The sequence below is a fragment of the Sparus aurata genome, chromosome 9 (genome assembly GCF_900880675.1).
Source record: "Sparus aurata chromosome 9, fSpaAur1.1, whole genome shotgun sequence".
In the NCBI taxonomy this organism is placed as follows: domain Eukaryota; kingdom Metazoa; phylum Chordata; class Actinopteri; order Spariformes; family Sparidae; genus Sparus; species Sparus aurata.
Window position 1 is genome coordinate 35819194 of NC_044195.1, and position 13172 is coordinate 35832365.

Here is a 13172-nt window from a genome sequence, read left to right on the forward strand (position 1 = left end):
AGGTGACGATTGGCCCAAAACTTGAAGAGAAGGAAAAGAAAAGCTCTAGAAGCACAGGCTTCTAAAAGTAAAACAATTCCGCAGATGTTTGCTGCAGGGGCCGGCCTGGCCGGGGCAAGCAGCACCGATGCTGCAGCTTCAGCAGCGGGTCCTTCACGTGAGTCTGACCATGAGTCTGAAGAGAGTGAGGCTCCCATTACCACTGCCCTTATGGTCCATTTTTCAGATCATTATACTATTGATTTCCATACTTTAGTCTAGCCTAACTAGCCAAAGTTCTGATTGCATGCAGACTCATTATGTGCATGTAATCTTGTTCAAACTTAGCCTATTCCACACTATTCCTCTACTTTTCATGTCTAGGTTTGTGATAGGCGACAGGCCCAGTACATCATCTCCTGTGGAGATGATCTCAACAGAGACCCCAAGCCCCCATCCCAACAAACTACAAAGAACACCAAATGGCAGAAAGTTTTTCGCTGCAAGGATGGCACCATTCGAAGGTGGCAGTCATACAGTGGTGAACGCCAGGCACTGCACTCCAGTAACCTTCTTAAGAGCAAGTGAGCAACACACTGTGTAGTTATCATTTATTTTATTCAAGACTTCAGAATCCATCCATCCATCCATCCATTTTCTTCCGCTTATCTGGGGCCGGGTCGCGGGGGCAGCTGTCTGAGCAGGGACGCCCAGACTTCCCTCACCCCGGACACTGCCTCCAGCTCCTCCGGGAGGATCCCAAGGCAGATCCAGGGGGCATCCGATATAGATGCCCGAGCCACCTCAGCTGGCCCCTCTCGATGTGGAGGAGCAGCGGCTCTACTCCGAGCTGCTCCCGGATGACAGAGCTCCTCACCCTATCTCTAAGGGAGCGCCCCGCCACCCCGCGGAGGAAACTCATTTCGGCGGCTTGTATCCGGGATCTCATTCTTTCAGTCATGACCCAAAGTTCATGGCCATAGTTGAGGGTAGGAACGTAGATTGACCGGTAAATCGAGAGCTTCGCCTTTCGGCTCAGCTCTCTCTTCACCACGACAGACCGATACAACGACCGCATTACTGCGGCTGCTGCACCGATCCGCCAGTCAATCTCATGCTCCATCCTTCCCTCACTTGTGAACAAGACCCCAAGATACTTAAACTCCTCAACTTGAGGCAAGAACGCTCCCCCAACCCGGAGGGAGCAAGCCACCTTTTTCCGGTTGAGAACCATGGCCTCAGACTTGGAGGTGCTGATTTTCATCCCAGCTGCTTCACACTCAGCTGCAAACCGCCCCAGAACATGCAGGAAGTCCTGGCTCGACGGAGCCAACAAGACAACATTGTCCGCAAAAAGCAGAGGTGGAATCCAGCGGCTCCTTAACCAGACCCCCTCCGGCCCCTGACTGCGCCTAGAAATTCTGTCCATAAAAATAATTAACAGAACCGGTGACAAAGGGCAGCCCTGCCAGAGTCTAACATGCACCGGGAACAGGTCTGACTTACTGCCGGCAATGCGTACCAGGCTCCTGCTCCGGTCGTACAGGGACCGTACAGCCCTTAACAGAGGGCCTCCGACCCCGTACTCCCGGAGCACCTCTCACAGAATGCCAGGAGGGACACGGTCGAATGCCTTCTTAAAGTCCACAAAACACATGTGGACTTGTTGGGCAAACTCCCATGAACCCTCGAGCCCCCTTCCAGTGGATCCAACTCACCACCAGGTGGTGATCAGTTGACAGCTCAGCCCCTCTCTTCACCCGAGTGTCCAAGACATACGGCCGGAGGTCAGATGACATGACCACAAAGTCGATCATTGACCTCCAGCCTAGGGTGTCCTGGTGCCATGTGCACTGATGGGACACCCTTATGCTTGAACATGGTGTTTGTTATGGACAAACTGTGACTAGCACAGAAGTCCAGTAACAAAACACTGCTCAGGTTCAGATTGGGGAGGCAGTTCCTCCCAATCACACCCCTCCAGGTAACACTGTCGCTGCCCACGTGAGTGTTGGAGTCCCCCAGTAGAACGACAGAGTCCCCGGTTGGAGCACTCTCCAGTACCCCTCCCAGGGCCTCCAATAAGGCCGAGTACTCTGCACTGCTGTTCGGTCCGTAACCTGAAACAACAGTGAGAGACCTATCCCCGACCCTGGGGCACAGGGAAACGATTCACCGGGGGAAAACTCCAACACATTGCGGCTTAGCTGGGGAGCTATAAGCAAGCACACACCAGCTCGCCGCCTCTCACCACGGGCAACTCCAGAGTGGAAGAGACCCTACCAGGGGCATTAAGCCCCAGACAACATAGCTCCTAGGATCATTCGGGTACTCAAACCCCTCCACCACGGTAAGGCGGCGGTTCAGAGGAGGAGAGGCTTCAGAATATAAAGGGATATTGTTTAGTATAGTGGTGTTATTAAGAGCTTGTGTGTTTGTATGTACATCAACGGGGAGAGTTGGCACAATATCTGCGCGCGCATTGTAGTGGGCCGGTCTGGACCAAAACGTCCAGGGCCAAATTTTTGTCACAGTCCACCCTTGGTCATGACTGTGCCTCTTGACGGTGGCTTGCAGAACACGTCGAGAGGTGCAACTTTCAGAACTTCTCTGCAGCTCGTGTCCTTGACAATATTATTCTGTCTACAGAGGGAGACTTATTTAATGCCCTGTGTTATGTGAGGGTGGTCTGCCGCCAGCCAGGTGGTGCACCTGAGGTTGTAGCTCTGACAAATAGAACCTTGGTGTTGAGATGGTACGTGCTTCGGTGAAATGTATGTGGATGGAGTGGGATGAATAATAGGATATACGGGGCGGGTCATTCTGCACATGCGTTAAATTATCGTGTTAATTCCACAAATTAATCATCTCGCGTTAATGTGTTAAATTTGACAGCCCTAATTTTATTTATTTATTTATTTATTTATTTATGTTGTTTGTTTCGGACATGTCAATTCATAAGCATCACATTTCATCATTGTTCAAATAATACAACACACATGGCCGAAAGGGAAAAGCGGGAGAAGCCAAAGCTTATCAAGTCCCGCCCCCATTACCCACAGTATAAAATCTTCATTCTGATCTTTTCTTGTCTTTTGCAAATTACTTTTTTCTTTTCTTCTCTTTTTTTCTTTTGTTATGACCTTTGACAAAACATATTACAGCAGTAGCATACAGAGCTGAATTCAAGCTCTAGACAGTACATACAGATTACATGTGTGTCTGCACATGTGTCCATATTAGTCCATCATGAGTGAACAACAGTCTCATCTTATGGCCTCATCTTATAGCCAGGCTTGCCACAAAGTCAGAATATCCAATTGAGAGAGAGCAAAAGTCCAGTGTATTTATTATTTGTTGAGATGGTGTTGGGATGGTGTAAGAGCCTTTTAATGCATTTTTTTTTTTTTTTTTGAAAATATATATAATATATACAGTGTGGCAAAAAAGTATTTAATCAGCCACCAATTGTGCAAGTTCTCCCACTTAAAAAGATGAGAGAGGCCTGTGATTTTCATTATAGGTATACCTCAACTATGAAAGACAAAATGAGGAAAAAAAAAAAAAAAAATCCAGAAAATCACATTGTCTGATTTTTAAAGAATTTATTTGCAAATATATGGTGGAAAATAAGTATTTGGTCAATAACAAAAGTTATTGAATTGAAAAGTTATTAAAGTTGGTCCCTTTGCAGAAAAACAGCCCCAAAGCATGATGTTTCCACCCCCATGCTTCACAGTAGGTATGGTGTTCTTTGGATGCAACTCAGCATTCTTTCTCCTCCAAACACGACAAGTTGAGTTTTTACCAAAAAGTTCTATTTTGGTTTTATCTGACCATATGACATTCTCCCAAACCTCTTCTGGATCATCCAAATGCTCTCTAGCAAACTTCAGACGGGCCTGGACATGTACTGGCCTAAGCAGGGGGACACGTCTGGCACTGCAGGATTTGAGTCCCTGGCGGCGTAGTGTGTTACTGATGGTAGCCTTTGTTACTTTGGTCCCAGCTCTCTGCAGGTCATTCACTAGGTCCCCCCGTGTGGTTCTGGGATTTTTGCTCATCGTTCTTGTGATCATTTTGACCCCACGGGGTGAGATCTTGTGTGGAGCCCCAGATCGAGGGAGATTATCAGTGGTCTTGTATGTCTATCATTTTCTAATAATTGCTACCACAGTTGATTTCTTCACACCAAGCTGCTCACCTATTGCAGATTCAGTCTTCCCAGCCTGGTGCAGGTCTACAATGTTGTTTCTGGTTTCCTTTGACAGCTCTTTGGTCTTGGCCATTGTGGAGTTTGGAGTGTGACTGTTTGAGGTTGTGGACAGGTGTCTTTTATACTGATAACGAGTTTAAACAGGTGCCATTAATACAGGTAACGAGTGGAGGACAGAGGAGCCTCTTAAAGAAGTTACAGGTCTGTGAGAGCCAGAAATCTTGCTTGTTTGTAGGTGACCAAATACTTATTTTACCGAGGAATTTACCAATTAATTCATTAAAAATCCTACAATGTGATTTCCTGGATTCTTTCCCCCCATTCTGTCTCTCATAGTTGAAGTGTACCTATGATGAAAATTACAGGCCTCTCAAATTTTTTTAAGTGGGAGAACTTGCACAATTGGTGGCTGACTAAATACTTTTTTGCCCCACGGTATATAATCTATAGATGTTTTGGCGTCAGAAGGTTTTTGACACTGTGCAAATAATTTTACTGTTGACCAGAGTGATGATCTGTGATACACTTAGTGAATTGATCCCAAACTGAACCAGAATCTGAGACAAACATTAAAAACAACCAGGATCCTTATTGATGTACTCAGGCAGGTCATGGAACACACTACAGTACCAAACATCTGTCAACGGCATTACTGTCACTAAAACAAGTGTTTGTGTGTCTGTTACAGTATGAAACTCATAAAATCAGAAAAGGAGAAGAAAACTCACAGACATATTATCACCTCGTCTTCAATGACATCATGGGTCTGGAGGAAGGTTCTGGCTCTGGAGTTCATCCTGATGACATCAAACTGGCCATGAAGGGACATGTGAAGGACGGTTACACGGTACAACATCACATTAATAAACTTTTTTACACTATCAGCGATATCACATACATTGTGATAGAAACATACAGTCACCTGGATTGTTCAGCATTAACATAATGATTAAATGTTATTAACTGAAATCTTAAGAAAATGTGTTGGAATGAACAAATATGATTTGAACTGTAGCACCACCTGAAGGTTAATGACACTTGTCACCACAGTGTTGTTGGTAGCCGTATCAGGGCACCACACAGAAATGGTGCTGATTGAGTCATGATCAAAAGTGATCCAGCACCATTTTCTAATGGCCTTAAGTGGCTACCATGCTTTAATATGCTGCAAGCATCCACACAGGGAACTTGTGAAGCAAGTTTCATCTCCTTTAAGGCAAAAACATAGATGAGATTAGATGAGATCAGATTAGATAGATAGATAGTCCACGAGCAGCCAAAAGTAACTACATAACATTAAGACAAACAATTAACAAAAATGCTAAAAATCACAGTTATTTAAAAAGGCGGAGGGACAAAGGAATACTTGAGTCTGATGGTCTTTGAATTAACTCTAGGTCTCCTGAAAATGTAACAAAATCTGCTGAATTAAAAATATACATGGAGTTATTTGAAAAATTGATGTTGGTAATGTAGAAAGTTGTGTCATACAGCATGTAGCATGGCCTCTTAACTTATTCTGATTCTGATTGAGAACTGCTCATGATGTCTCTGGGCCCATTTAAGCTTGGCTTGTTTGATAAACTGGTTAGCCACAAATTCTGCAATGGGAAAATCTACAGAGAGGCTGCTGTCTCTCTGGATTATAACATTAATATCAGAGCACAGCACACCATCTTGTCATTCACATACATGCATGCTTTTATATCAACCAATTCATAAAATCGTGTTTTTAACCTGTCAAAATAAAAAGGCTGAAGATTTTTGGTCTTATTTTCCAGTTGTGTCTCATATTTCATTTCAGCAGATTAAGAACCGCAATTAATTATTAATTATTAATAGTTTAGCACTCAGTAAACTGGAGCAAAACAATGAAAATTTGAATTGAATCGTACTTGTTCGAGGCCTCGCAAATTACACTACCTCCTTCTCTTATCAAAGCTGTGTCAACCTCAGTGAGGTGGAGCGAGCTTTATCTTCTGGTCATGGAAAGACAAAAACATAAAAAAGACTTACAGAACAGCTGTCAGGTAAACTTGTGGTCTCTAACAGTAACGTGAAGTTGATGTGCTTGTAGTAAATCTCTCTCCAGTCTGTCTGTCTTGTTAACTGAGCTGGGCAGTACATCGCCTCAGCGCAGCCTCAGTTTGGAGAAGTAGAGAGCCGCTCCAGCCCAGACGCTCAGCTTTATCCTGTAGTGAACAGAGTCCAGATGTAAAGCGAATTTAAACCAACTTAAACAAGGCTCACCTTAAAAAAAATATATCAGTTCAAGTGTACGTTATATAGAGAAAATTCACACTGCTTTACATCGCCCTTTCAGTTGGCAATACATTTTCTCAACAGTAGAACCTCCGTATCCCTACGCTGAAACTCTGACCCAAACAGGTGATCTGCAAGCTGCGAACAACAATGCAAGGCCCAGTTGCGCTAATGTGTAGCGATATGGAGGTTCTACAAAACCCGAACTATCCCTTTAATGTGTCTAAACTAAAAACATGTCCATAGACATTAGTAAGAATCCTACAATCTTCTCTCCTTTGGTGATTACTGACCACACTGTTGAGTTAGTGCAGCAGTTCAAGTACTGTTTGTATTCACGTGTCATAATTGTGTTTAAATTGTCTTCCAGTTCAATCCTGTATCTCCACTGTCCATTGATAAATCAGACTACAACCCAGAACCGTCTGCAGATGACAAAGTTCATGTTCTGGTTTGTGTGCATTCTGCCAACTCAGCAGAAATTAAGGCATCAGTTCTGCAGAAGATGAAAGACATCAGAGAGGCAGCCACACAGCTGGGTAGGACTATGATTAATATAATATCTGTTCCACAGGAGGATGAGAGATTTAGTTAAACCCTGCTCAGTCAACATTTAGGAAAATCTTCAATTAACTAGAACACCTACTGTTTTACAAACACATGAGGTCACCTTCCACACACAGAACCTTAACATCATGTCAACTCTGGGTTAGTTGCCACGAGTCATTTTATAAGTAACTTGTCATAGTTGGACAGAGTCCATAATACAACGATCACGGGTAAGGATTTATAAAATAAATGTTCACATTTGTAGCAGGAAAAAAAGATTTTCTGCTTTATGACTGGATTGTTATAAAGTTTCAATCAAGACTAGAAAAGAACATTTCTAAACAAAACCACAGACAGACACAAACACCCAGTATATTTTTCACTTTTCCAGCCGCTAACACTGTACTCAACGTTCATCCGCTCATTATTTCTTTAAGCTAGAAACTCTTCTAGCACAATCACAAAAAAAAAATATATATATATTTTAGTTAGCCTTATCCTGTTAGCTTTGATTTGGGTTTGATGAGTCAGATTAAAAATCTGATATCTGAAGTTTTGAGGTTGACTGAAGTCAGACTTTTGACTTAAAGTGGAGCTTTTCTGTCTCTTCTGTCTGGAACAGCTCCGGGATGTTTAGTTGTTTGAGTTTGTTGTATTTTATCAACAGAAACTCAATAAAAAAGATGATCTCAGTTGACTGAGTGTGTTTCTGTCTGAAGGGATTCCCCAAATTGCGATAATGACCAAGATCGATGAAGCCTGTGGTGAAACTGAGGAGGACCTGAAGAATGTGTACAAGAGCAAACACCTGAAGAAGAAGGTGAGTGTCTCATTCAGTCTGTACACAACTCATGGAGTTTCACTTTATAGTCCAGATATTGTCAAAGGTTGCGTGAGGTCCAAACTTCATGTTGATTTATGAACTGAAATGTTTCTTTAACACTCAGATGAGAGACTTAAGTGCAGCAGTGGGGATCCCGATGAACTGCATCTTTCCTGTCAAGAACTACAGTGAAGAAAACGTCATCAATGATGATGTTGACAGTCTGATTCTGAACGCACTGAGATGTATGATCAACTTCGTAAATGACTCCATCAACAAAACATGATCAGTATGAGGCTAAATCTGAATCCACCTGCATGTTTTAAAGGGTTGGAGTTCAAAGGAAAATGATTTATTATAATCTGGTTTTATCTCTATAGCTCAGCTTTGATTAGGTTGATTACAGCTTAGCTTCAACAACTACATCAGTAATCCTGCTTTACATTATTGTACGAGTGACAATAACCTGATGACATCAGAATAGTACAACAGTCACAGTTATTGCAGAATATACTTTCTGATTACACTTGCATGCTTTTACGGAATTAACATTTTCAATATGGGAATTTAATTTCTGATGTAATTTTGGCATATTAATGAGAACATGAAATACTAAAATATTTGGGCATTTCAGAGAAGAAGTGAATGATCTATTAAGTAATAATGATGTGCTCACACTTTGCTACCAAAATGTAACATAGCATACTACTGGAAAAGTTCAATAAATCAGACGCTTTTGCCTTTTCTTGTAGCAGTTGTGAGAATTATTTCTAACAGTTTGATTCAGGCAACAGGGCCAAGAATCAAGAATCAAGAACCAACCAAGGGGCAAGAGTTTAATCACATACTAACCACCAGTTATTTTTAGGAAAAATACTACTAGCTAATAGGGGTGTGGAAGTTAATCGTTTGAATGATGCATCGCGATGTGGACGATTATGCATCGATGCAGTGACACGATCATAGCCTATTAACGTAACTTGTTGATTTTTGGGCCGCACCAGTACAAGCCCTACTCTGTTTTCAACCCTCTCTTAATTACCTCGGGAATACAGCTACCTTGAGAAACTAACCAACTTGAGTATATTCATTCACACAGGTAGGCTCAGCCAATCAAGGCAATGGTAAATATTTAAATCAGTATAACAGATGTCAATCAACATATTGTTAATGAGTAAACAGCACTACATAAAATCGTGGTTATAGTTTTTGTGATGTTTGTGCTCTCTCAGAGCACATAAAATAAACAGGCAGTCATATATGTATGTATGTATGTATATATATATATATATATATATATATATATATATAGGGTTCTGCGCAGTATCTTGGCTGTTCCTAGGACTGCACTCCTCTGGACTGAGGCTTCAGATGTTGTTCCTGGGATCTGTTGAAGCCACTCTCCCAGTTTGGGGGTTACTGCCCCGAATGCCCCCACTACCACGGGGACCACGCTAGCCTTGACCTTCCACATCTGTTCCAGCTGCTCTTTCAACCGTTGGTACTTCTCAAGTTTCTCGTGTTCCTTCTTCCTGATGTTGGCGTCAGCTGGGATCGCCACTGCTGAAGTCCCACAGAACCTTGGCCCTGTTGTTCTCAGCCACCTTCTGTGGTATGGCCCATTTGGATTTGGGTACTTCTATTCCATACTGGTTGCAGATGTTCCTGTTTACTATCCCAGCCACTTGGTTGTGCCTCTCCATGTACGCTGATCCAGCTAGCATCTTACACCCTGCTACTATGTGCTGGACTGTCTCAGGGGCTTCTTTGCACAGTCTGCATCTTGGGTCTGATCTACTCTGGTAGATCCTGGCCTCTATGGCTCTTGTGCTTATGGCCTGTTCTTGTGCTGCCATGATTAGTGCCTCTGTGCTGTCTGTCAGTCCTGCATTTTCCAGCCACTGGTAGGATTTCTTGATATCAGCCACTTCCTCTATCTGACGGTGGTACATGCCATGTAGGGGCTTGTCCCTCCAGGTTGTCTGCTCCTCCTCCTCTGCACTATCATCAGGGTTCTGCTGTCTGAGACACTCACTTAGCAGTTCATCCTTCGGGGCCATTTTTTCGATGTATTCTCGAATTTTCAATGTTTCATCCTGGACCGTGGCCTTGATGCTCACTAGCCCTTGGCCTCCCTCTTTCCGCTTAGTGTATAGCCTCAGGGTGCTGGTCTTGGGGTGGAACCCTCCTTGCATGGTGAGGAGCTTTCTCGTCTTGATATCTGTGGCTTCTATCTCCTCCTTTGGCCAGCTTATGATACCAGCGGGGTATCTGATGACTGGTAGTGCGTACATGTTGATGGCTCAGATCTTGTTCTTACCATTCAGCTGACTTTTCAGGACCTGCCTTACTCTCTGGAGGTATTTGGCTGTGGTTGACTTCCTTGTGGCCTCTTCATGGTTTCCATTAGCCTGTGGGATGCCAAGGTACTTGTAGCTGTCTTGGATATCACCTATGTTGCCCTCTGGTAGGTCAGTCCCCTCAGTCCTTATCATCTTGCCTCTCTTTGAGACCATCTGGCCACACTTGTCCAATCCGAATGACATCCCTATGTCATTGCTGTAGATCCTGGTGGTGTGGATCAGTGAGTCTATTTCTCCCTCGCTCCTGGCATACAGCTTGATTTCATCCATGTAGAGCAAGTGGCATATTGTTGCCCCACTACGGAATCGGTACCCGTAGCCGCTATTCCTGATGATCTGCCTATGCAGAACAGCAGTGATGATAGCGCATCCCCTTGGTATATGCCACAGTTGATGTTGACTTGGGCAATCGGCTTTGAATTGGCCTCTGGGTTGTCTTCCACATTTCCATCGAGTTCTGGATGAAGGCCCTTAGGTTCCTGTTGATCTTATACAGTTCCAGACATTCCAGTATCCATGTGTGCGGCATTGAGTCGTAGGCTTTCTTGGAGTCAATCCAGGCAGTGCACAGGTTGGTCTGTCTCTTCTTACAGTCTCGGGTGACTGTTCTATCAACCAGTAGCTGGTGCTTGGCTCGTCTAGTGTTACTGCCAATTCCTTTCATCCAATGGTCCCACATTCGCTGCATGTATCCCCTCTCTCTGGGATTGCTTGTATAGTAGCATTCCAGCAACTCCGTATTTTCTGCCCTCGTCCATCTGTGTTTCATTCAAGTAGCCCATTTCTCATCAGTTTGCCCTGGTTCCCTAGCAACTGACGCAGACCTTGTTGACCCGGGTGACGTCTGGGCCAGTATGACTCTATCATTTATGTGTTCTCTCATCCCTGAGGTAGGCTGGTATATCATGGGGGGTCTTGCCTAAGACCTAAGGACCCTTACTGGATGATGTTTTTGTCCCGCATCGTAGTCAGTGAGCATAACCCCTGTACTATCCAGCTGATATATATATATATATTATATATATATATAGAGATATATAGATATAGATATATATATATATATAGAGAGAGAGAGAGACTACCTGTTTATTTTATGTGCTCTGAGGGCGTCTTGACTCCGAAATCACCACAAGAAAGAGTGCCATTGTGCATCTAGTTTGTGTAATTATCATGTACACCATATATGAAACGTACAAAGATGTACCATGTAAATGAAAGATCCCTGCATATCGAAAGTCAAGGGTTGCAAATGATTAATCAATAACAAAATGACTTAAACAGAACATTTCTGGGACAAAATAAGAGGATAAATACACTTCCAATAGCTCTTTACTTCCCAAAAAGGTCTTTTACTTTGTAATGCCCAAAAGTGAGGTGTGCCAGAGTCATCCAAGCTTGCATCCACATTTTATTCTTGAAGAAAAGTTCTTTGATATGTTGTGCTAAACTGCTGTTCCGACCAGCTGCTTTGTATACTTTCATAACACTAATTTCTGTGTCATGATTTTGAGCTAAATCAAGACGTTCAGACAGCAGAGGCCTGATATAGATTAAGGGAATGTGTCTTCCAGTTAATTCTCTAAACTGTGGAGACACTCTATTAAACGTGCCAATCATGGACATGTCCACATCCAGGGTGAGTCTAATAAGCATGGACATAATTTCTTCTGGAAGAGACAGGATAGCTTCTTCAGGAATGCCAAAAGCATGATCAGAAAGGCCTGCATCTGCTTCAACACCATGGTTTCATTGCTTTGAGAAAGCTGTATAAGAAGGCTCAGAGCAGGATGTACTTCCTGAGGAGGCTGCGATCCTTCAACATCTTCAGGAAGCTCCTGCGGATGTTCTACCAGTCTGTGGTCGCCAGCGTTCTCTCCTACGCTGTGGTGTGCTGGGGCGGGAGCACGTCAAAGGCAGACCTCTACAGGTTGGAGAAGCTGGTCAAACGGGCCAGCTCTGTGGTCGGCATGAAGCTGGACCCTCTGGTGACAGTGGCAGAGAGGAGAACCCTCAACAAACTGCGGGGCATCATAAACAATGCCAACCACCCTCTGCACACTGTCATCAGCAGCTGTAGGGGCCGGTTCAGCGACAGGCTGCTCCTTCCAAAGAGCCGGACAAACAGACTAAAAAACTCCTTTGTCCCCCGTGCCATCAAACTGTTCAACTCCTCACTAGGGGGGAGAAGAGCGAACAGGGAGAGACTGAGGGACAGGGAGGAGAGGTCTACCCTACTAAAACTATGGACATGCTGTACTGTTAATGAAAAACCATGTGCAATAATAACAGAACCATAGCAGATACTGTGTACCTGTGTACAGTTTTAAGTGTGTGTATATATATATGTATGTACATATATATTTATATTCTTACAGTGTTATTTTATATTTACTTCATCACTTGATAGAAAAAGGGTTAAATAATTACTGGTAATTAATTACAGTTTATACGGGACACCACCTTCGTTTGTTAAGCTAGTTTGAATAATCCGAAGGACATTATTCAAATTCAATTGTGCAAGTTTGGCTTAAACAGTTGAAAGCAATTTAATCAGTCTCTTATTCTGAAGCAATGACTTCTTTCCACGTCTCCATCGATTTTCCACTTCAAATTAAACGTGCACAGACAACGACATAAGGTTAAATATGTTTTTACTGACTAAATAAATGCAGAGTAAATGATTTAAGGTAATAATTCAAACGAGTAATGACAAATAACAGAAAATGTGAAGATTGTGGGAGTAAATTATTGAACAGCGGACTTCGAAACGATGGTGGATTTGAGTGTAACACTCTGTTCATTCACAAAATCACAGGAGTAATTCCTATCCTAACGGTACGATATGAGAAATTTTCAAAAAGAGTTTATAGTCAAAGTCAAAGCTTTATAGACACCAACTCTGATCTTTGTGACTCCAGCTGTGTGCAGAGATTTCATCCTACTTGTTTGTAGAAGGGGACGTCTGCAGGTTTTCCTCTGA

The 13172-nt window shown here is 43.2% G+C and overlaps 1 protein-coding gene across 1 annotated transcript; it reads left to right on the forward strand.

Annotated features, from left to right (window-relative positions):
• Window positions 1-4863: 4863 nt before the first annotated feature.
• On the forward strand, window positions 4864-8580 carry LOC115587647 (interferon-induced protein 44-like). Its single transcript, XM_030427569.1, has 4 exons — window positions 4864-5042; window positions 6828-6996; window positions 7726-7826; window positions 7954-8580. Exons 1-4 carry the CDS (start codon window positions 4956-4958, stop codon window positions 8113-8115), a joined length of 519 nt encoding a protein of 172 aa, XP_030283429.1. The 5' UTR covers window positions 4864-4955; the 3' UTR covers window positions 8116-8580.
• Window positions 8581-13172: the final 4592 nt, after the last annotated feature.

Coding starts and splice junctions, on each gene's coding strand:
- LOC115587647 (XM_030427569.1), top strand. CDS start 4,956: ATGGGTCTGGAGGAAGGTTCTGGCTCTGGAGTTCATCCTGATGACATC. Junction 5,043..6,827: donor ATGTGAAGGACGGTTACACG/GTACAACATCAC, acceptor ATTGTCTTCCAG/TTCAATCCTGTATCTCCACT. Junction 7,827..7,953: donor GCAAACACCTGAAGAAGAAG/GTGAGTGTCTCA, acceptor TTTAACACTCAG/ATGAGAGACTTAAGTGCAGC.